The 24,026-nt window shown below is 37.9% G+C and overlaps 1 protein-coding gene across 8 annotated transcripts in view; it reads left to right on the forward strand.

The window, feature by feature from the left end:
- The window catches only part of PSME4 (proteasome activator subunit 4), a 109,590-nt gene that overhangs the window by 76,849 nt on the left and 8,715 nt on the right, over nt 1-24,026 (forward strand). For 7 of the 8 annotated variants that reach the window (XM_073897711.1, XM_073897712.1, XM_025868843.2 and 4 more), the window contains 14 exons: nt 737-873; nt 1,832-1,885; nt 2,171-2,300; nt 2,972-3,053; nt 4,514-4,667; nt 5,226-5,295; nt 6,370-6,495; nt 6,979-7,131; nt 9,091-9,195; nt 9,745-9,836; nt 10,760-10,891; nt 11,261-11,469; nt 13,556-13,641; nt 23,852-23,980. In XM_073897711.1, coding sequence (XP_073753812.1) covers nt 737-873; nt 1,832-1,885; nt 2,171-2,300; nt 2,972-3,053; nt 4,514-4,667; nt 5,226-5,295; nt 6,370-6,495; nt 6,979-7,131; nt 9,091-9,195; nt 9,745-9,836; nt 10,760-10,891; nt 11,261-11,469; nt 13,556-13,641; nt 23,852-23,980 — 1,659 coding nt within the window. The remainder of the gene's footprint in view (nt 1-736; nt 874-1,831; nt 1,886-2,170; nt 2,301-2,971; nt 3,054-4,513; nt 4,668-5,225; nt 5,296-6,369; nt 6,496-6,978; nt 7,132-9,090; nt 9,196-9,744; nt 9,837-10,759; nt 10,892-11,260; nt 11,470-13,555; nt 13,642-23,851; nt 23,981-24,026) is intronic. The other variant, XM_073897709.1, reaches the window with a different exon arrangement.

Raw genomic sequence — 24,026 nt, forward strand, 5'->3', positions numbered from 1 at the left:
CTCTTCTGATTGAGCCAGCCAGGCGCCTTGGATTATGCTTTCTTTAAAAAAAGTTTTTGGGGGGTGCCTGGGTGGCACAGTCAGTTAAGTGTCTGCCTTTGGCTCAGGTTATGGTCCTAGGCTCAAGCTCCACACTTGCGTGGGGAGTCTGCTTCTCCCTCTCTCTCTGCACTGCCTCCCCCCACCCCTCCTCATGTTCTCTCTCTCTCTTGCTCACTCTCTTAAATAAATGAATAATTTTTTTTTTTTTAAGTTTTTTTAGAGGGGAGCATGGCTGGCTCAGTTGGAAGAGCATGTGACTCTTGATCTTGAGATTGTGAGTTTTAGCCCCATGTTGGGTGTAGAAATTACTTAAAAAATTAAAAAAAAATTTTTTTTAATTAAAGTTTTTTTAAATTAGTACATAATTCACATGACAAAAATTTCACCCTTATATAACACAGTAGTATATTGCATATTCACAATAGTATATTCCCTGGGCTCTGCAGCCTTCGCTCAAAAAGAAAGCCTGTACCCAGGAACAGTGACTCCCATTCCCCCAGCATCCCTAGACCCTGGAGATCAGGAATCTACTTGCCTTATCTGTGAATTTGCCTATTATGGACATTTCATATCAATGGAATCACATGGTCTTTGTATCTGGCTCCTGTCACTCAGCATAACGTTGTCAAGATTCCTCCGTGTTCTGGCGGGTGTCAGTACTTCATTTTGTGCCCTCGCTTTTCTTTTTTATAAGATTCCAAAGGCCTGTGTTGAAATAGCAGAATTACTTCAACAATCAAAAAACCCCTCCTCCAACCAGACAATGCTTAGTTCAGAAGAAATTAAAGAAGGACTTAAACGCCAACAGGAAAAGAATGCTGATGCCCTAAGGTAATTATGAACGCCTACTTCTAAGATAGATAGCGTTAAGAGTAGTAGATTTTGAATATCTCTGAGATATAGATGCGCCATATATACCTCGTGAGATTTACGCAGTGATTCTGAAAAAAATACAACATGTTAGATCATTATTGTGAAGGTCCCAGATTGTCACTTTCAGCTACAGAAGTGGAATATACCATCTTAAAACTGTCTTTAAAAACTGGCTTTTAGGGGCACCTGGGTGGCTCAGTTGGTTAAGCATCTGCCTTCGGCTCAGGTCGTGGTCCCAGGGCCCTGGGATCAAGCTCCTCATCAGGCTCCCTGCTTAGCGGGGAGTCTGCTTCTCCCTCTCCCTCTGCCCTTAACCCCTGCTCATGTGCGCTCTCTGTCTCTCTCTGTCTTTCTCTGTCTCTCTCTCAAATAAATGAAATCTTTAAAAAAAAAGACTTGTTTTAGGTTTTCAGAACCCAAGCAATTCAGTGCTTCAGTGATAACACTCAAGCAGGAGCCTTCCTGGCTTGATTTTGTCTTTGTCTTATGAATATGCTTATTATTTTTTTCCTAACATGTCTGTAGAAGTAATGAACTGTTACATTATACCCTACTACATGTACACCTGGAGTGCCATAAGGGTAGACCACGTCTAACTAATTGATTACTACTCACAGATTTACTTTTGAATATCTGCTTGGAGACAGTTGAGGTGCTCAGTGTACCTAACACCTTTTTTTGTTTTCTCTCGGCCCTTTATGTTCTTTTCCCCACAGTCTCTCTTCACCCATCTGCTTTCCACGCTGGCTTGGTTCTCACCAGGCCTTTTATAGTCTGGTGATAACACATAGAGTGGGGTGAATTTGGCTAGAATTTGAATTTATGTTACATTATTTGGTGTTCATCTTACTACTGTATTAAAACAATACCTCACCTAAAGTGTTTGGTTTTTGTTTTTTTGTTTTTTTTTTTTAAGGAACTATGAAAATTTGGTAAACACTTTATTAGATGGTGTGGAGCAGAGAAATCTGTAAGTGCTATTTTTTTTTTAAATTCTCAAAAGCTTTTACCTTAAATACTGTAGGAGGTTTCTGTCATTTTGAAAGCCATGAATGGCTGTGTCTCAAAAAATTAATAGTCTGATTCATGAATTTAGAAAAAGAATAAGAGGTAAACTTTGGGCCTAATGATTGGAGTGGTGCTCATCAGTAAGCCTATATTCTTAGGAAACATAATGTTTCAAATACAGTTTTCTTCTAAAAGTGGTTTTGTGAGTGATACGTTTGTGATTTTTTTTTTCCCTTCCCCTTTTCAGGCCTTGGAAATTTGAACATATAGGCATTGGGCTTCTGTCTCTACTTTTGAGAGATGACCGAGTGTTACCTCTTCGTGCCATACGTTTTTTTGTTGAGAATCTCAACCATGATGCAATTGTAGTTCGAAAGGTAGATACTTTATTGTAGCTACAGTCTTGAATTCGAGAATTTTTACCCACCTGAAGCCTTTAAAGTCTTCGCAGGATACACTTAATAAAGGCCTTGAAGTGTATTGATTTGGAATTTCACTGTTGGTTCAGAGATAATAATAATTCATCCAACCAGTATATCAGGACATGTTCAGGCACTGTACATTTCAACACTGGGGTTACAGCAGGGAACAAGTTTATAGATTCATGGGAAATCCTGACTTTGAAAAATTAATGACAGGTGTGAAGTGTTGTAGGAAGGGAAAGATCTCTGGGAGGATACAACTTTTTGGTTTTAGTCACGAAGTGTTCGAGCTGGAGTGCAAGATGGGGCTGACCTAGCCTGGTGCATTAGAGAAAGACCTTTAAGATTCTAGGCTGAGAATTGAAGAATGAGCAGGTACTGGCTTACCAAAGGAAGGATCGGAGTTTTCTAGGCAGACTAGCTTGGATGAAAGTTCGAACTGGAAGTGACTCGTTCCAATTCGGATTTAGCACTCCTGTAGGTGTGCTGCCAGATGTCAACAGGTGAGGTAGTTAATCTGCTTTTGAAAGAAGCGGAATCCAGCTGCTGCTTTGTTCAAGGCAGGCAGCCAACCATTCAAGAATTTAAAAATGTTAACACATGTACTTTACCTGTTTCTTTTCTAGATGGCAATCTCAGCTGTGGCTGGTATTCTTAAGCAGCTCAAAAGAACCCACAAAAAGCTGACCATCAACCCGTATGAAATGAGTAAGTACTACTAAATGTAATTAATATGCTTCTCAGCCAAACTGGGGAAGTTTCTTTGAAATGGATAAATTAATAGTTCTTGAGCTCAAATATTTTTCTATACAAAATATAGAGGTATAGAAAGATCTCAGCACACAAAGTATGAATATTGTAAGGGAAAAACAGTTGACTTAGTGAAAACTAGTGATAAAAAGTATTTATACAATTTGACGGACTCTGGGGCGCCTGACTGGCTCAGTAGCAAGAGCATGCGACTCTTGGTCTTGGGGTTGTGAGTTAGAACCCCACAATGGGAGTAGAGATTACTAAAAAATATAAATAAAAAAAAATTAGACGGACTCTGTCGTCATAATATATGTACCTTTTGCACACTCTCTACAAACATGTGATCAACTTACTTACCTCACCAACCAAGCAGTTATGCTAGTTATTTATCAAACTGTGTTTCAGAGACTTAAAATTAACATTAATTACCAAAGACCATTATCATTAATATATCCGTATGTTAAGTGTTTCTCTCTGGATATAGGTTTAGAGGCAAGGTTAATTTTCTTCTTTATACCTTACTGTATTATTAAATTTTCTGAATAGTAATCTTATGAAAAATAATGAACTAACTTGATTTTGGGAGCGGTGGGAATGTCATTTTTATTCCTCTGGCTACCGCATTTTTTATCTTTGGTAACTTCTGTGATATTCAAACAGCTATCTTCAGTCCACCCCTGCCCCATGTTTGGGAGGGGAGTGTAGCTATGCAACACCATCTTCATTTGGGAACACTATAAAATGGTGTTAACAAAATGTGGGAAGGACTTTCATTATACTCCCTACTACTATCTTGTTTGTTTTTTTAGAGAGGGGTAGGGTAGGGGGAGAGAGAGAGAATCTTAAGGAGGCTCCAGACATGGTGCAGAGCTGGATGCAGGGCTCAGTCTCACAACCCTGAGATCATGACCTGAGCCAAATCAAGAGTCGGACACTTAAGCAACTGAGCCACCCAGGGGCCCCTGATCCTGCTTTATCCTCATGAAACACAGGTTTGTAGGTCCCATCTTAAATGAGCATTTAATGGTTCCCAAAAAAAACCATACATATGTAGAAAGAACATCAAAGTACACATGGTAAAATGTTAAAGTTTGGGGCGTCTGGGTGAAGAATATATGGGAAGGAATTCTTTGAGCTCTTTAAGCCTGAAATTAACATCTAAAGAGTTTTAACAAAATTAATCCTTTAAATTTTGGTGAAGGGAATGAAGTATGGATCATACTTGATTTTTTTTTTGCCCCAAATAATTATCCCATTAGTGGATGATGCATCATATATATGTGGTCTTGCCTTGAACAAATTTTGGTAATCTTGTTATGAAGACAAGGTCACACCAGTACTATTGATTGAAAGTTGAGAGCAGTTATTGCATGGATATTTTTAAGTTTGTCATATATAATTGTCTTTCCCTTAAGGTGGATATTCTAAACCTACCCAAATTCTTGCTGGTGATAGGCCTGATAATCATTGGTTGCATTATGATAGCAAAAGTATACCAAGAACCAAAAAAGAATGGGAGTCAAGCTGCTTTGTGGAAAAAACTCACTGGGGATACTACAGCTGGCCTCAGTAAGTTCCAATTTGCCGTGCACAGTCTTATTAAACAGCTTATCTTTGATGTAATTTGTTTTATCACTTTGGATTTGTGGAGAGGTTCAGAGGCACTTGGAGTAGATGTGGAGGTACTCTGCCACCAAAAACACACAGTCTCTAGTTTTTTTTCTTCTTCCTTCTTCCTCTTTTTCTTTTGCTCCTGCCAGTGCTATGCCTCAGTCCTGCCTCATTCTTTGTAATTCCACTGAAACTCTCAGACTTCTTCTTTCCACCATTATACCTCTAAGGAGTTTATGAATAGCTGCCCTAAATTATATGCTTACCTGTCGGTACTACGTATGCCTAAACCAGCCCAGAGAAATACTTACTTGTCTCTTATTGTTGACTCCAGTGACTTATGTCATTAGGACACAGTGACCTGATGGATTTTTAAGGCCAAGATTGTTAGTGATGTACTCATATCCCCAAACTTAGCATCTGACTAGAGTTCATTAAAAGTGCCTTCTAATGCTTTCTCTCCATTAAGCTCTCTTGTTTTTTTCTGTATATATTACAAATATAAACTCTTTGTAGGAATATGGTTGTTTATGCTGGTGTGGAAGAGCAGCCTAAGCTTGGCAGAAGCAGGGAGGATTTGACAGAGGTAAGCATTCCATTTTCACTATGTGTAAACACTTACCCCTGGTTCTCGTGCATCTTACTTTTGGCCTCTGATTCATTTCAAACTGAGTTCATGGGGTTTTTTTTCCCCCATTAGTGTATTTCGGGATAGCACTGAGTAAATACTGGTAAATGTGTGAGTCCCTTACTCCACCCCTTTTGTCTGCCCCGCCCCCCGAATTCTGTTAGGTCCAGTTGGCACAAGTCTTTGTATTTAAGGTTACTCATGTTACTACCCCTACTTTACCTGGATACTGCTTTATATTGTTATCTGCATGTTTCTTGTATGCGTTCTGTGTACTAACAAGCTTCTTGGGGGCAGAGATTGGGTTTTGTTTGCTTGCTGCTGCTGTTTCCTTTTAGTTTTTTATTACATGTAAATCATGAGTACTCAGTAAGTAGATGTTTGTAGATTTAAGTCGAAACTCCTTAGTTTTCAATAAAGTATATTTCTTTACCATTTTGAAAGTTAAGGACTTTTAGTGTCTTTCTCAATTAAGTTAATGGCATAGCTTTTTATTTTATTTATTTATGTATTAATTTTTAAGTAAGCTCTGTGTTATATGTGCACCTTGAACTCATGACCCTGAGATCAAAGTCACATGCTCTACTGACCAAGCCAGCCAGGCACCCCTAACTCTTACTTTCTAATTCAACAAAGTTTACCTTTTAACTTCTGATGTTTTATAAATATAGAAATAATTTGTTGTGGTTTACAGTTTTGAATATTTTCCTCAATTACACACCAGATGGCACAGTGGTACTATCTTCATGTACCATTTTCAAGCAGACCATTTGTGGGTTTTAATTCAGTTTGAGAAATGGAATTCAAACTTGAAGATCTGAAGGAAAACTTTCAACTATTATGGATTTAGCATCTTTAGGAGATATTTTGGTTTTTGAAAGCCTCTATGAGAAGTAAAAACTCTTTAATTAAAAACAAAAATAACAGCCTACTGTTGATAATCAAAACTTCACAGTTGAATTTTGACATTTCAGAATCACGTTTTTAAATAGATCTTAAACCCTGAATGTTGTTTTTTTTTTAACTTTATAGGCTGAACAGATTATATTTGATCATTTTTCTGATCCTAAATTTGTTGAACAGTTAATTACTTTTCTATCTTTAGAAGACAGAAAAGGAAAAGATAAGTTTAATCCTCGCCGTTTTTGCCTCTTTAAGGTAAGTATGTTATTTAATATCCCACTTCATAAGGTCAAAGTTTGAGTTGGTCAATCTGTTGTTCTCATCTAAAATGGCTGTGAGAGTTATGCCAATCATTGATCTTAGCCTAAGGTCTAGGGGTTTTTTAAGAAAAAGAAGCGTTTTAGTACTTATCTCTAACATTTATAATTAGCAGTATAAGAAAAACCAACAAGACGATGCATTTGAGTTTTTTGAGGTGTGTGAAATTTTAAGGTCAGAGAGATTATTAATTTTGATATCATTCATTATATTTTACTGTGATATGTAAAATAACAGTATTTTTATTTTAACTTACATTGTTAAAACATTTCTAAAGGGTAGAACTCTTGGGGTTTTGTAAGCACAGTAGTAATGTAGTAAATAAACACAAGCATATTATAATTATAATGGAGATGATGATAGTCATTTGAGTACTGAAGAACTTTCTTTTTTTTTATATATATATATATATATATATAGGGCATATTCAGAAATTTTGATGATGCGTTTCTGCCAGTTCTGAAGCCCCATTTAGAACGTTTGGTTGCAGATTCACATGAAAGCACCCAGCGATGTGTTGCAGAAATTATAGCTGGTTTAATCAGAGGTTCTAAGCATTGGACGTTTGAAAAGGTGATGTATTTATATAGTACGTTCCCTGTTAAAGCTGTAATACCCATTTATATAGCAATTCCCAACACAGTAAATATTAGTACTTGAAACATGAAATGTTCAAATTCCATATTGCTTTTGAGTATAGGTCACAGACTAGTGGTGTGTGATGTATGGGCAACATTCAGTATCTTTTAAAAAATTTGAATTATTTGCCAACATTAGGGGAAGGACCCTAAAAAAAGATTTCATTTTCTCATTCGATCAGTGGGAAGATCCTGGAACTGGTCCTACATTATTGCCCTGCCTCAGTTGGCTAGTGTGCTGTGCATGGGTTTCTCCCTTCCTGAGTCACTCTCTAGCCTCTCATTAAATCCTTCTCTTTGCCTCCTTGTTCATCTACATGATTCATTTGGTCTCGTAGACAGTTTGAGTTTGACACCCTTTTTTTTAGTTATCCCTCTTCTTAATTGCAAGATTTAGTTTAGGTTTTTTTTAATTTTTTTATTGTTATGTTAATCACCATATATTACATCATTAGTTTTTGATGCAGTGTTCCATGATTCATTGTTTGTTCATAACACCCAGTGCTCCATGCAGAACGTGCCCTCCTCAATACCCATCACCAGGCTAACCCATCCCCCCACCCCCCTACCCTCTAGAACCCTCAGTTTGTTTTTCAGAGTCCATCATCTCTGATGGTTCGTCTCCCCCTCTGACATACTCCCCTTTTCTTCCTCTCCTGTTATCTTCTTCTTTTCCTTTTTTTCTTAAAATATGTTGCAAGATTTAGTTTTAACATACCTGCCCTAAAGTTAATTTCTTAGCAAAATGCACTAGATTGAAAATAACTAGACTGAAAATACCCAGAATACCAAATTACAAGGTAGGCCACCATTTCCTCAAAGAAAAGACACAAGACACTGGTTTTGGCAGACTTGTTACACATTCTTTTTGGGCTATGAATGCTTTTTTAATATATTAATTTAGTTCTACATATTCAAATCACTTAATAGATATAAGTGTTGATGTGTAATATTGCCTTTTTTACTTTTTTCTTGCTCACATGACATGAAACAGTTTTGTTTAAACATGTCACACATATCCTTGTCATCCATTCTCTGTCATTTTTTAGTTACTTCTTTTCCAGGACACCTCTCCTTTCTTTATAACTTGTTTAAGATACAGCTTTTCTGCTCTCCTCCCTTTCCCCCCCCTCTCCTGCCCCCCCCCCCCCCCCCGCCGCCAACGCCTGGTGCTACCACTGGAAATTTTATCCCAAGCCCTCCCTCCTCATTTGTCCTATATAGGTCCTTTTGACTAAAGTGCAGTCCATGGACCTGCAGCATGGGCATCACTTGAGAGCTTGTTAGAAAAATAGGTCCTCAGGTCCCACCTTGATCTAATGAATCAGAATCTGCATTTTATCAAGATCTCAAGGTGATTTGTATTCTCAATAGACTGTGAGAAGCATTGTGTACACATATATTCACAATCTCTGTATAACTGAACACTTTTTAAAGGCTGTTTATAGTAATCCAAAACTTGGAATTTGAAGATGATACTCCAAGCTAATACTAAGTTGTATTAAAAAGTCATTGTTTCCTATATTAGGACTTAATCAAGTGACCTTGATAAATCTATGAAACTTACAAAATGATTGAGGTTTTGTTTCACTCCAGTGTACTTTGTTACTCAGAATTTTTAAAAGAAAATTTTTTCAGTAGTATGAGATTTTGTAAGGAACCATATAAGGTGTCTCCTCTTTTCTGAATAATTTTTTCAGAAAAAAATTCACTTTTATATGTGGGTATGATGATACTATGGTGAAATTACTTTCCTAGATTATTTGGGTGTCCCAAGAAATAAATAAGTATCAGGTCATGTGTTTGTATGTGTGTATTTCCAGGGAAAGACAGTTGAAGAAAAATATTCTGAGTATCATTATTAACTTTTCCCCATGTATTTTATTTTGAGTAGGTGGAGAAGCTTTGGCAGCTTCTTTGCCCACTGCTTAGAACAGCGTTGTCCAATATTACGGTAGAAACTTACAACGACTGGGGAACTTGTATAGCAACATCCTGTGTAAGTTCTGCTGCTTTTTGTGTTTAACTGATCTATTTAAACTGTCCCATACCTTTACTCAAAATCTGTGAGATCTCATTATACCTCTTGAGTGTTGAAATTTTCCTCACAGTTTTGTCATCTTATATAATTAAAGATGGTTCTGTTTAGCCTTTCAAATAAGCCTTGAGTGGTAACTCTTAAGTGATTATTACATCTTCTCTATCATGATAATGTATTCTTAGATTAAACGGCAAGTCATATCATATATCTGGAAATGTAACTTACACATAGTAAAAGCCAGATGATACAAGGTAGGTGTTATTTTCCACACTAAATATGTCTATAGCTTGTATACTTTCATTTAAAGACAGTCCCTTTAGCTAACGACAGTTTTCTTACTATCAGCCTTTCTAACATGAACTATAATACTTGGATTTGACTGACCTACGAGTTTTACTTTGATTTTCTTCCCTTAAGTTTATTTATAATACTAAAATAACAGGATCTGATTTATATACAGAATTATAGGACCCCTGTGGTAATTATTATTTTATATTTTCAACACAGGAAAGCAGAGATCCCCGGAAACTTCATTGGCTTTTTGAGCTGCTGTTAGAATCACCATTGAGTGGTGAAGGAGGATCCTTTGTAGATGCATGGTAAATAAAAAGAATTTAGAAGGTTAACAAAAGATTTTGCAACAAAAGATAACAGCTTTGCTCTTGATGTATAAATGGAAGTGAACTGTGTACACTCCTGAAGGCCTGATAATGTAACTGTTTTCTTCTGAGAGATGAGTGAACCAATTCAGTACAATTTTATGATACTAAGTAGAGTTATTTCTCAATTGGGAAGAAGTAGAAATGGAGACAGCTTGAGCAGTTCGAACATAATTTAGATTCAGCCCTCTCCCTCTCGGAAACGGCTTTTTTATACCAGGACAATACTAACTTCCTCATCACATTGTCTCGTTTTTCACTCTTCCTTATTAGGAAAAAACAGTAATCCATTCAAGGAAAAATATTCTTGCTGGGATAAAAGGAGGTGGAAAAACGTAGTAGGTTAGATAAGGAAATCTGGGCACTCCTGGTAACGAAGGAACAAGTTATTGTTATTAATTAGGGGGGAAGGTTCTGATGCTTAGAAATCAATGAGTAGGGGCGCCTGGGTGGCTCAGCCATTGGGCGTCTGCCTTCGGCTCAGGTCATGATCCCAGGGTCCTGGGATCGAGCCCCGCATCGGGCTCCCTGCTCGGCGGGAAGCCTGCTTCTCTCTCTCCCACTCCCCCTGCTTGTGTTCCCTCTCTCACTGTGTCTCTCTCTGTCAAATAAATAAAACCTTAAAAAAAAAAATCAACGAGTATTCTCAAGTCAGTATTTCTCTTGATTGTGTGGGAATGGAGAGAAAATGAGAATACAGCAAAAATGATGCAGTAAAAATAAGATCTTCATAAAGGTGCTGTTTTGAGTTTGAATTAGGTGAGAAAATGTAGCAATTTTAAGTAGAATACAGGCTCCATTAGTCTATACTGTCATATGTAAAGGCAGGGAAGGGCTCTAACTCCGCTGTGCTTTAATTCTAGTCGACTCTATGTACTGCAAGGTGGCCTTGCCCAGCAAGAGTGGAGAGTACCTGAGCTGTTGCACAGACTACTGAAGTACTTGGAACCCAAACTCACCCAGGTTTACAAAAATGTCAGGGAAAGAATAGGGAGGTAGGTATTCTTTTCCCTGTGGTATGGCATCCTTCTTGAGTTCTTTTTTATTTAAATTTTAATATCTAATAGTACATCCTGGTTATGTTACTGTTGAGTTTCATGGGTTCTCTTCTTCAAATTTTGTTTTAATACTGTGTTTGGGACACTAGGCAAGAGGCTCTGACGTAAAATAGGACAGCATTGAGCTCATGAGCCAGAGGTGAACATTTGGCCAATTCTCAGTGCCTGTGAATTACGGGCACAGCTCAAGAGACTCTCTCCAGGAGTCATCATTCAGATATTTACTTTGGTTGGGTCATCACTTTTGAACCTTAGTTTTATTGATAACATGGCATCTCTTCTCACTCTACATATTTCATTTTACAGCGTGCTGACCTACATATTTATGATCGATGTTTCTTTGCCAAACACTGCACCAACAGCCTCCCCACGGGTCCCTGAGTTTACTGCTCGAATTCTAGAGAAGTTGAAACCCCTCATGGATGTAGATGAAGAAATTCAGAACCATGTTATGGAAGAAAATGGAATTGGTGAAGAAGATGAACGAACTCAGGGCATTAAACTCTTAAAAACTAGTGAGTGGCTAAAATTAATAGAAACTTGCTTAGAAACAGACATTTATTACCAGAGGAAAAACAAAACAAAATAGACATTTATTTAGATTATCCTTTGGGGTGTTTTTTTTCCCCTACTTTTTTTTATTGTGGTAACACGGACATAATACAGAGTTTACAGTTGGGTAGCATTAAATACATTCACATTGTTGTACAACCATCGGCTTGGTCCATCACCAGCTCTCTTCATCTGGCAGTGCTGAAGCTCTGCCCCCATTAATCTGTAACCAGCCTGTCCCCCCCCCCCCCCCCCCGCCCCGGCAGCCACCATTCTACTATGTCTCCGAATTTACCAATTCTAGGCACTTCATATAAGTGGAATAGTACAGTAATTGTCCTTTTATGTCAGGCTTTTTAAGTTTACATAGTGTTTTCATTATTTATCCATTTATCTGTTAATGGACATTTAGGTCATTTGTGCCTCTTGGCTACTGTGACTAGTGCTGCTTGAGCAGTGATGTAGACATTATCTGTTTTGAGTCCCTGTTTTCAATTCTTTGGGCTATTGGAAGTAGAATTGCTGGACCATATGGTAATTCTCTGTTTAACTTTTTTAAGAGCCACCAAGCTATTTTCCCCAGCAGCTGCACCATTTTACTTTCCAACCAGCAGTACAAGAGGGTTGCAGTTTTTTCATACTCATGCCAATACTTGTTTTCTGTTTTTACGACTTAAACAACTATCCAAATGAGTGTGAAGAAGATACCCATGATTTTGATTTGCATTTCCCTAATGATTAGTGGTTAAACATCTTTTCATTTGCTTATTTGCCTTTTTTTTTTTTTTTTTTAAATCTCTGGAGAATTGTCTCTTCACGTCCCTTACCAGTTTTTGAGTTAGGTTGTTAGTGTTGTTGTTGAGTTATAGGTCTTTATATATTATGCATATCAGCCCGTTATCTGAGAAATGATTTGCAGATATTTTCTGATTCGGTGGGTTGTCTTTTCACTGTCTTGATAGTATCCTTGGATGCACAAAAGTCTTTAATCTTGATGAAGTAGAATTTATTTTTTCTTTTGTTGCCTTTGCTTTTGGTGTCATATCCAAAAAATCATTGCCAAATCCAGTGTCACAAAGTTTTTACCTTAAGTTTTTCTCTAAGAGTTTTGTAACTTTTAGTTCTTAAGTTTAGATCTTTAATTCACTCTGAGTTAATTTTTTTTTAAAGATATTTATTTGAGAGAGAGAGAATGAGAGATAGAGAGCACGAGAGGGAAGAGGGTCAGAGGGAGAAGCAGACTCCCTGCTGAGCAGGGAGCCCGATGCGGGACTCGATCCTGGGACTCCAGGATCATGACCTGAGCCGAAGGCAGTCGCCTAACCAACTGAGCCACCCAGGCGCCCCACTCTGAGTTAATTTTTATATATAATGTAAGTTAAGGGTCAGCTTTGTTTTTTTGCTCAAGCATGTCCAGTTCCCCAGCACCCATTTGTTGAAAAGACTGTTATTTCTATATTGAATAGTCTTGGCACTCTTCTGAAAAGTACTTGGCCATATGTGTGAGGGTTTATTTCTGGATGCTAGTTTATTCCGTTGGTCTGTATGTCTGTCCTTAATGTCAGTGCCACACTATTTTGATTACTCTAGTTTGTAGTAAGTTTTGAAATCTGGATGTGTGAGTCCCCCACCTTTGTTCTTTTTCAGAATTGTCTTGGTTATTGGGGGTGTCCTGTTGTTTGTGTATTTAAAATTTTTTCAAGCATTTTAAGTATAAACAACTAACTTAGTTATCATTTTTGCTACATTAGGATTATTGCAGGTTAATTTGTAGTTGGTGTTGGTATTTAGTAGGCTGTTAATTTGTTGATTCATTTGTTAAGAGTGACTTCAGTACCCTAGTTTTTGACACCCTTTATTGTGGTTCCTGTCATAATGCTGTTAGTGTCAAATTTATGAAGTAACATAGCTGATCTCTTTCTCAACATTGAAGAGTTAGTTAGCAGAACTATCAGAGTGGCTCTCTGACATTAGCACTACAATGTTACTCTACTTTGTGCTCTCTGACTCTATAGCAAAGACTGATTCTGCGTGTTTGTTTTCAAATAGTATTGAAATGGCTGATGGCTAGTGCAGGAAGATCCTTCTCTACAGCAGTCACAGAACAACTTCAGCTTCTCCCTTTGTTTTTTAAGGTAAGTTTATGGCTGAAATTAAGAATGCATCCCCCTGTGTTAACTAACTGGAATTTAACAGTTGGAAACTTGGAAAGACTAAAAGAATGCATCCCCTTCTGATCTTTACGGGGAATTTATACTTATCATCTGAAGGTGGATAGTTTTTCAGACTGTGTGTGACTTGGTTGGATCGCTAAGAAGTAGAATAGTCACAGGAGAATCATGAGGTAATAGCAGTTTAATATTTGTTGAAATTATCTTTTTAGTATTAGGTAAGACTAGGATCTTGACAGATATATGAAAAGTTTACAGACAGAGCATTGTTTTTTGTTTGTTTGTTTTATTTCTTTATTTGATAGAGACAGCGAGAGAGGGAACACAAGCAGGAGGAGTGGGAGAGGGAGAAGCAGGCTTCCCGCTGAGCAGGGAGCCCGATGCGGGGCTCGATCCCAGGACCCTGGGATCACGACCTGAGCCGAAGGCAGTCGCTTAACCAGCTGAGCCACCCAGGCGCCCCAGACAGAGCACTGTTGCACTGATAACCAATTTCCAAGTAATAGTTTAGGAAAATATTGATGGCTAAAAAAAAATAAAGCCATAGTGACATTTTTTTAATATAGTTATTTCTGATTTGTTTTATTCAGTGTATAATAAATCTGAAGATGTATTATATATTGTACTTATACATATAGTATTCGTATTTACTTTATGGTGTTAAATGGGACTATAATTGCTTTTAACAAATACCCGCAGAAGTAACTTGTTTCTGGTAATCCTCTGAAGACACTGAAGTTTGATTTTAATTGATGAAAGGTACAGCCTGAGGTGGTTCTAATTACTCATCTAGGCAAATGATGAAGCTAATGAAACTAAGGTCACAGATCAATATATTGGTTGCCACAGTTTTAGTTTGTAGTCATGCTGTGGTTCGCAAAACAGTCACATTTGGAAGGCTTGGCACAAACATCACCACTACTTGAGAGTTACTGTTCGGTGCAGTTATCATTTAACAAGGAGCACCCTTGGTACGGTGTCTCAGCAAATGGTGTGCTAAACTTTGGATTTGCCACAGTATACTTTGTCTTCAGGAAATCTCAGAAAGATGACTCTAGGGGGCTCCTGGGTGGCTCAGTGAGTTAAATGGCTGCCTTCGGCTCGGGTCATGATCCCCGGACTCTGCGGACTCTGAGATCAGTCCCCACACCGGGTTCCCTTCTCGGTGGGGAGTCTGCTTCTCATCGTGCCCGTGCTCTCTCTTCTCCTCAGTCTCTCTGAAATAACTAAAACCTTAAAAAAAATAAATAAATAACTTCACTGGTAATTTCCAAAGGATTCACCACTAAAATACTTTTAAGAATGCTGTGCAGGGCCAGATACCCATGGGTACCTCTGGGATCTTTTGGGATATAAGAGTGGACAGTAGTTATTAGTGTATAGAGATCCTTGTTACTTTTAGGTCCTTGGTGGTAGATAGGGTTTGTCGGGTGTGTCTTTAGGGCAGTGGTGCTTCAACTTTTTTCCACTGCCACATACCCAGTGGATACAGAACATGGTCTCATATGTCCATAAATGGGTAATGTGTAGTCAGTGTTGGGGTAGTTGGAGTTTACCCCCTTCTTTCACTCACACAACTCCAAGATCAAGGGGTGCACATCCTTCTGACTGAGCCAGCCAGGCACCCCTGATTTTTTCTTTTCTCTTCTTTTCTTTTGTTTGAGTGAAATAGAGATTACTTAAAAATAAAATCTTTAAAAAAAAAAAAAATCAGAAAGCAGATATGAGAGTGAGGTTGATAGAAGGATTTTTTTTATTTTATTGTGTTATGTTAATCACCATACATTACATCATTAGTTTTTGATATAGTGTTTGTTCCATGATTCATTGTTTGTGCATAACACCCAGTGCTCCATTCAGTACGTGCCCTCTTTAATACCCATCACCAGGCTAACCCATCCCCCCACCCCCCTCCCCCCTAGAACCCTCAGTTTGTTTCTCAGAGTCCATAGTCTCTCGTAGTTCATCTCCCCCTCCGATTTCCCCCCCTTCATTCTTCCCTTTAGAAGGATGTTTTGAATCCACATGAAATCTATAAAAACCTAAATCATTAGAAAGCTGTATTATGTGAATTGCTTATGCCAGGCCTCACATTTTGTCTGGATCTGCAGATAGTGAGGCTGAGAATCTGCGTTAGGCATCATGGTGAATGGGGTGTGGGGTACAGAGACACCATAGCACAGATGAACAGCTGCTTTGCAGGCAGATCAGCTGTGTAGAATGGGGATAAAGAAAGGAGTCTAAAAGCAAGTTGTTGCTTGTTAAACTGTGGGAGGCACTCAGAAACAGTTGGAGATGAGATCAGAAATTCTGTTTTAGACACACTTGAGGTGCTTTGTAGATTCTAAATGAAGTATTATATATCCTATCCCATAAAAAGCAGGTTTATAGCAATTCAAAAAAAACCCACCTTGAAATCTGTATCAAAGTGGAAGTTGTAGTTATTTGCCTTTTCTAGTTGAAGAGTCCCTCCCAGAGTTGTTGCAAGGATGAAATGAGATGTCTGTAAAGCAGAGAGCACAGTGTGAAGTACTTGTATATATTGCAATTATTGCGTATTATTTTTGTTACTAGTCTTTAACTGCATGGAATAATAAAGAGTTCAGATGCCAATGATCAGGGAAGAAGAGAAGACGTGTTTTATCCTAAGTTTCAAACTTCCCTGAGTGCTCATCAGAACTCACCACTGTAGAATAATTGTTTGCATATGTCAAACTCAGAGAAAAATTTACAGATGTTTTTATAACTGGTACAAAATTACATGCCATTGATGGTATTTCTTCAGAAAAACTTTTTCTCAGTAATTAGAGGAGAGGAAAATCCTGTAAAGTGTTCTTTTGCTGACTAAATTTTTGTACATATTAACACAGGGCAGCATTTTGTACAGGTTAACAAATTTAATGTCAGTTAAATCTTATCTGTGATATACCAAAAATAATAAATTTGTGTGAAAACAAAGCAAAAGAAAGATTAAGATCTCCTTTTTGTATATCGCAGTATTAATTAAGGATCTTTAATTGCAAGCACTGAAAACCAAATGTCTGTGACAGTGGAAGGAGGAAATTAATTAGATTATTTAGACATATCTAGGCAGTTCGCTGCCAGCGGACCTAGGTAACAGAAGCTAATAGCCTCATCAGGTGACGTCTCCTTGCATTTCTCTCTTAAGGATTTCAGAGGTCCAGAAAAAGTCTCATTGTCCAGGCTTGGTTGGGTCTCTCACTACACTTTGGCTAGGCAACATGATCCCTTGGTTGACCCACCAAAATGACAGAAAAGGATGATTTCCAAAAGTTAATCAGAATGCCTGTTTTCAGCAGGAGGGATGGATATTGGCAAGGAAATGCACATATTTATGCTACAAACAGACTTTAAAACACCCTTAATACTTTAAGTCTTAAGGAAAACCCAAATCAGTATATGTCAGTCTGTCCTGTAGTATGGCCAGAAAGCAAAAGATAAGAATAGGCAGTACCTGAAGAAAGCCCCTGAATTTCATCGGCACAGACTTTCTTCCCCAAACTTTTTATTTTGAAATAGTAAGGATTCACAGGAGTTGCAAAGGTACTACAAAGAGGTCTCACGTACCCCTGACTCATTTTTCTCTAGTAGTTATAGTTTTGAAACCAGAAAATTAAAATCAGTACAACATGTGTATAATTCTGTGTCATTCTATCACACAAATATGCCTGCAACCACCAACACAATCATGATACAGAAATACTCCCATCATCACAAAAATCACTTTGTGTTGCCCCTTGACAGTCACACTTTCCTCCTCTCCCTCACCACCAACTATCCTCTGGCAACCACTGATTTGTTCTCCATCTCTATAATTGTCATTTCAAGAATGTCCTATAAATGGAGATATGTGACCTTTTGTAATTGTCTTTTTTCACTCATATAATTCTTTTAAGAGTTGTCCAAGTTGTTGTACATGGGACTTTTTTTTATTTTTACCTTCTTTATTTTCAATATCAGAAGGAAGATTATAGCATATATTTTTATGAAAAGGCTAGAATCTACCCCCTTCAGTGCCAGTTGAATATTCCCAAACTTTAAGGTTGTCTGATCTTAGTTTTTCTGTAACTACACATGTGGTAGTTAGAACATTATGATAGTGTACACATGTGTTCTTTTAAAAGTCATATCTGGTGGGCGCCTGGGTGGTTCAGTCATTAAGCGTCTGCCTTTGGCTCAGCTCATGATCCCAGGGTCCTGGAATCGAGCCTCGCATTGGGCTCCCCGCTCCGCGGGAAGCCTGCTTCTCCCCCTCCCACTCTCCCTGCTTGTGTTCCCTCTCTCACTGTGTCTCTCTCTGTCAAATAAGCAAAATCTTTAAAAAAAATAAAAGTCATATCTGGGAAGAAAAATAATGCTTTTGGGAAAATATTAAAGATGAAAAAAAAAGTTGGGAGTTGGTAAGATTCAGATAAACTTAACTACAGAGCAGTTGCTGATCAAGTAATACAGATGTTATTCCTTGAGATGAACTAACAAAAGTACTTCTCCAAACTTAGAAGCTTTACTTTGTAACAGAAAAAGATTTTCGTTCCACAAACAATAATGTTGTTAATAGATAAAAATCACTGAAAGGAAAATATCTCAGAGATTTTGGGGCACCTGGCTGGCTCAGTCGGAAGAGCATGCAACTCTTGATCTCAGGCTTGTGGGGTGTAGAGATTACTTAACCAAATAAATAAAAACTTAAATATATCTAAGAGATTTTGATCTTACTGGCACATAGAAGTAGTCTAGCCCAAACAAATTGTTATCCTGTGCTAGTAATTAATAATGGTTAATTTGCTGCTTTGGAACATGGTGTTCTTTATAGTGAAGTTTACCTATTGGATTTCAGGATTTTACTGGTTTTAGTAGAACATTTTAACCTCTTCCTAACATGAGAACATTATGCCCTAATTTCATTCATAAAACACATTTTTTTCATGAATGGTAGGAAGGAAGACTACTGATTGAACAGGTGAGTAAGTCACCTTAAATTTTTCTGGTGGTAATAGTAGACCTGCCAGCAAATGAGTATCTTCTTTTTTATACTACAGTTCAACTAACCAAACTCTGAATCACCTCATTTTTTTTTTTTTTAAGATTTTATTTATTTGACAGAGATACACACAGCGGGAGAGGGAACACAAGCAGGGGGAGTGGGAGAGGGAGAAGCAGGCTCCCCGCTGAGCAGGGAGCCCGATGCAGGGCTTGATCCCAGGACCCTGGATCATGACCCGAGCCGAAGGCAGACACTCAACGACTGAGCCACCCAGGCGCCCCTAAAATCACCTCATTTTTATTGTGGGTGAATTAAATGACAAAACAATTCTATGTACATTGCCTAGGGATTTGGACTGTTCAGTATTTGTAATAATTTTTATCCTCAATTTGTTTCTTTGGTGTGTATCTCTTTATATCTTTGAGAAGCACACCTGTGCCATACACTGCATTAGTGTAGGAATGGGATTGTGCACAAAAACCAGAACTATTTCATTCTGCAAATTGATTTTATTTTTAGAGCCTGCTATAGAATGACCGTCTTCTCACATAGCTGCCCCCCTCTCTTTAATGACTTCATTGTATTATTTATTTAATCCATTTTCTATGGGAGGTCACTGGTTATTCCTAGTTTTTGGCTGTTAAAAACTAACAATCTTTTGCAAATATGCATATATTTGTAGGGTAATTACTATATAAAATTACCGTGTAAAAGACCTGCTTGCTTTTGTAATTTTAATGGATACTGCCCTCCAAAGAGCCTGTCTTGTGTTCTCTCTTTCCCACAAACCCTGACATTTCTTAAATCTTTGATGGTTAAATAAATTTTTTAAAAGATTATTGAACTTCTTGGGGTGCTTGGCTGGCTCACCTCAGTAGAGCTTGCAGCTCTTAATCTCAGGGTTGTGAGTTCAAGCCCCACACTGGGCTTGGAGCTTACTTAAGATAAATAAAAAAAAAAAAAAAAGCAAAATTAATTGTATTTCTTTAGTGAGACTGTCTACTTGTACATTGGCTATTTGTATATTTTTTGCCAGCTATCTGTATTTTGCCAGTTTTCTGTTGTGTTATAAGAGTTCCATTTTTATAATTTTCTTTATTTTTACTTTATTTTTTTAAATTTTATTTGATTATGTTAATCACCATACACCACATCATTAGTTTTTGATAATTTTATTTTTAAATGATGTTTTGAAGTATGCCAGTCCAAGATTATTTCTTTAAACAGTTCTTTTTTCTTTTAACATTTTTATGGTTTTATCTTTTGCATTTAAATTTGCAGTATAAGATAGAAAATTGATAGTTACTTTTATATAAAGTATTGATGTAAAGATGCAGCTTGATTTTCACAATAATCTATCTTTTCTCCATTGATTTGAGATGAAATCTCATGTACTTGTTTCAGTAAAGTCTGCTAAGGGAAATTATTTCCATCAAACACTGGACAGTTTATCACAGTGAATCAGTATACTCAGCTTGGAGGTTTAGTTGTTAAAGAAAAAATTATTTGGACGCATTTAGAACTGTTGGATAGGTGTCAAGACTCTGAATACAGCAAAGACAGCTGGGGATATTTAGCCAATAAGCAGAATGGGGGGAGGTGTTAGTGCATAGAAAAGAGACATCAAGAATAGGGTATTCTTGCTAAACTGACTTGACAGGATTCTTGCTGAAAGCAGTCAGTCCATGATGATCACATACGTAAAGTGGAGGTGAGGAACTGGATCAGGTACAGAGGTTAGGGATTCTCTCAAATGTCAGGATTCTTGATACAACTGGACTCAGTAGGTCCAAGGATGAAAAGAGGGCTCAGAGGAGCCTGGCTAAAGTTTGGGGAAACAAGGATAAAGTAAAGGCATGGTTAAGTTTCCATTTGTTACAGGTATGCAAATAAATTTGGTAATACTAAGCTTTGAATATTTCACCTAAGTTGATGCAATCCTTAGCATTTTAGAGAAAAATAATTTTTTTTCCATATTAAAACTATAACTTTGGTGGGGTGGGGGGCGCGGTGTTGTTTGTTTTTAAGTAGGCTCTGTTCCCCGCGTGGAGCCCAGCACAGGGCTTGAATTCACAACCCTGAAATCAACACCTGAGCTAAAATCAAAAGTCGGGTGCTTAACCACCTGAGCCACGTAGGCGCCCCCATATTAAAACTATACTTTAAAAAGAAACAAGAATATATATTTAGATTGTTTTAGAGGACAACTTATTTAAGGGCTGGGGACAAAGAAGGCTGTCTGAGTATACTTTATTTTACCAATTTGTCTTTGGAGCCCTAAAGAATACTTTTTATGATCATAAAACAAAATTAAATGAAAACTGCCCCCCCTTTTTAAGTATTTATTTATAATCTCTACACCCAGAGTGGGGCTCGAACTAATGAGCCCAAGATCAAGAGTCGCATGCTCCACTGACTAAGCCAGACAGGCACTCCTGCCTTTAAAAAAAAGAAAGCAAATGAAACAAATGAACCTCACCTTACTATGTATCTGGTTGTAAGGATAAATATACAGAGCAGTGACTTTTAAAACAAAATCATACAGGGCGCCTGAGTGGCTCAGTTGGTTAAGCGACTGCCTTCGGCTCAGGTCATGATCCTGGAGTCCCGGGATCGAGTCCCGCATCGGGCTCCCTGCTCAGCAGGGAGTCTGCTTCTCCCTCTGACCCTCTTCCCTCTCATGCTTTCTATCTCTCATTCTCTCTCTCTCTCAAATAAATAAATAAAATCTTTTATAAAAAAAAAAACAAAAACAAAATCATACATGCCTGTGGAGACTGCATTCTCTAATATTGGAATAAAGCTATTATGTCTATTATGTAATAAAGAGCAAATAAATGATAATTGTCAATAGTGTTAGAAACACAAAATTCATCAGAGTAAATTCAGAGATCTTACTGGCTTTGTTCAGTGATTCATGAATTGGGCAGTACCCATGTAGCAAACGGAAAGGACCCCAGGGAGCTGTACAAAATGGAAGGTGGTATTATATATATATATAAAGATTTTATTTATTTGAGAGAGAGAGATTGAGCATGAGCGGGGGGGTGGGGAGGAACAGAGGGAGAGGGAGAAGCAGACTCCCTGAGGAGCAGGGAGCCCAATGCGGGACTGCATCCCAAAACCCTGGGATCACAACCTGAGCCAAAGGCAGACACTTAACTGACTGAGCCACCCAGGTGCCCCCCCAAATGGAAGGTTTTTAAAGGCAGAAATGGGATAGGACAAGAAAGGCATAAACAAAAAGGGTTATTTCAGACAAGGCAGGGGTCTATCATGCGGTTTACTTTACTATTACTAATCAGTTCATTCCTAATTAACTGATTGAAAGTCACATTCCCTCAACCAGAATGACTGAAACTACAAGTAGGTCTTAGTTTGCAGTGATGGGGGCAAGTTACTTCATTTTGGCCCTGTTCCTTTTTTAACATTAGGAACCGAAATTTTTAGCATGAGTAACAAGATATAAAAATCCAGCTTTTGGGTGCCCCGGTAGCTCAGTTGGTTGAGCCTCTTGATTTCTTGCTCGGGTAATGGCTCGTGGGTTGTAGGATTGTTTGTGTTGGGCTCTGCCCTCAGCTGGGAGTCTGCTTGAAGATTCTGGCCCTCTGCCCTTACCCCTACTTGTGCACACATGTGTGCTGTCTCTAAAATAAATAAATCTTCTAAAAAAAAGTCCAGCTGTTTAGTAAAACGTCAGTCATCCTAAATTTGAAAATATCAGTATGATCTCATGATCTGTTTTTCTTTAGAAAATATGCTTATTGGGCGCCTGGGTGGCTCAGTTGGTTAAGCGACTGCCTTCAGCTCAGGTCATGATCCTGGAGTCCCTGGATCGAGTCCCACATCGGGCTCCCTGCTCAGCAGGGAGTCTGCTTCTCCCTCTGACCCTCCCCCCTCTCATGTGCTTTCTCTCTCTCATTCTCTCTCTCTCTCAAATAAATAAAATCTTTAAAAAAAAAAAGAAAATATGCTTATTTCCTAGCTCTGGCCACAAAAAACCCATAACCAGTAATCAACCTAGTAGTGATCAGTGCTCATAGTGCCCAGATTACGGTTTCTAGGTATCATTTCCTACTGGAAGAACCAGGGCTCCGTGGAGAAAAAGCTGATTTCAGGTTAGGACCAAGAAATGTACAGGATAATTGTCCTACCAGAAACCAAGGATGCAACAGTTGTGTTAAAGGAGTCGGGAGCCATTCCGAACACCACTAAGACTAAAAACCATTGAATTTGTTGAAATTCATTAGTTCATAATGACCTTGTTTTAAAAATTCATTGTTCAATTTTGGAGGATAGGAAGGAAACCCACTGAGGGAGGCTTTTCTGTATGAAGTATTCCAGGTAATAATGAAGAAGAAATGAGTGTCACCATTTTGCAAACCTTTTTTTGTAATGGTTCATCACAGAAAGAGAAAACTGACCATAGGTGAAGGAAGTACACACCACTTACGTTGGGCTCAAAGAATTAGACTTCAATAAAATCAAGGCTCTAGGTCTAACGGCTACTTTACAGGACATACTGGAGCCAATGCATGCCACCACAAGGATGCAGTCAGAGAAGGAAGCCACTGTAGAGGACCCTACAAAACCAAATAGGCCCTCCTGCACTCTTTTTTTAAAGGGCAAGGAATTTTAAAAGAGGGAGAATTCAGAAATTTTTTTTAAATGTATCTTTATCATAGAATCTTCTACATTTAAGAGCCACATGAACCAAATGCAGTGTGTGATCATCACATTGAACCAGATTCCAAACAACCAATTACAAAATAATGGAGGAAATTTGAACACTACTGTATACTTTATATTTAACTGCAATGAACTTTTATGGCTGATGTCATTCCAGGTTTTTAAAATAAGAGACTTTATCTTTTAGAGATACATAATAAAGTATTCATGCGTGAAATATGTATGGGATTTGCTTCAAATAATTTAATTAGGGGATGGGGAAACATGGGCAAAAAATGGGAGGATTATGTGTTTGTTGTTGTTGGAGAGGTGATTGATTCATGGGGACTCCTTGCACTGTTCCCTAGTTTTGTACATATCTGAAAATTTCCATAGAAGTTGTTAGAAGTAAAAAATGTGATTTCTTTTATGTAAGGATGCCTTTGTACTTATTGGCTGTTTATTTCAATTATGTTTTTGGTTTGTTTTATTGTTCTCTAGATTGCCCCAGTGGAAAATGACAATAGCTATGATGAACTGAAAAGAGATGCAAAGTTATGTTTATCACTAATGTCTCAGGGCTTGCTTTACCCTCATCAAGTGCCTTTGGTACTTCAGGTGCTAAAACAAGTAAGAGTGTCTAACGAATATTTATGTGTTTTGGTTAGAATGTGGT

Source organism: Callorhinus ursinus, unplaced genomic scaffold, assembly GCF_003265705.2.
Source record: "Callorhinus ursinus isolate GAN/ISIS: 27379988/994484 unplaced genomic scaffold, GSC_fseal_2.0 scaffold10, whole genome shotgun sequence".
In the NCBI taxonomy this organism is placed as follows: Eukaryota; Metazoa; Chordata; class Mammalia; order Carnivora; family Otariidae; genus Callorhinus; species Callorhinus ursinus.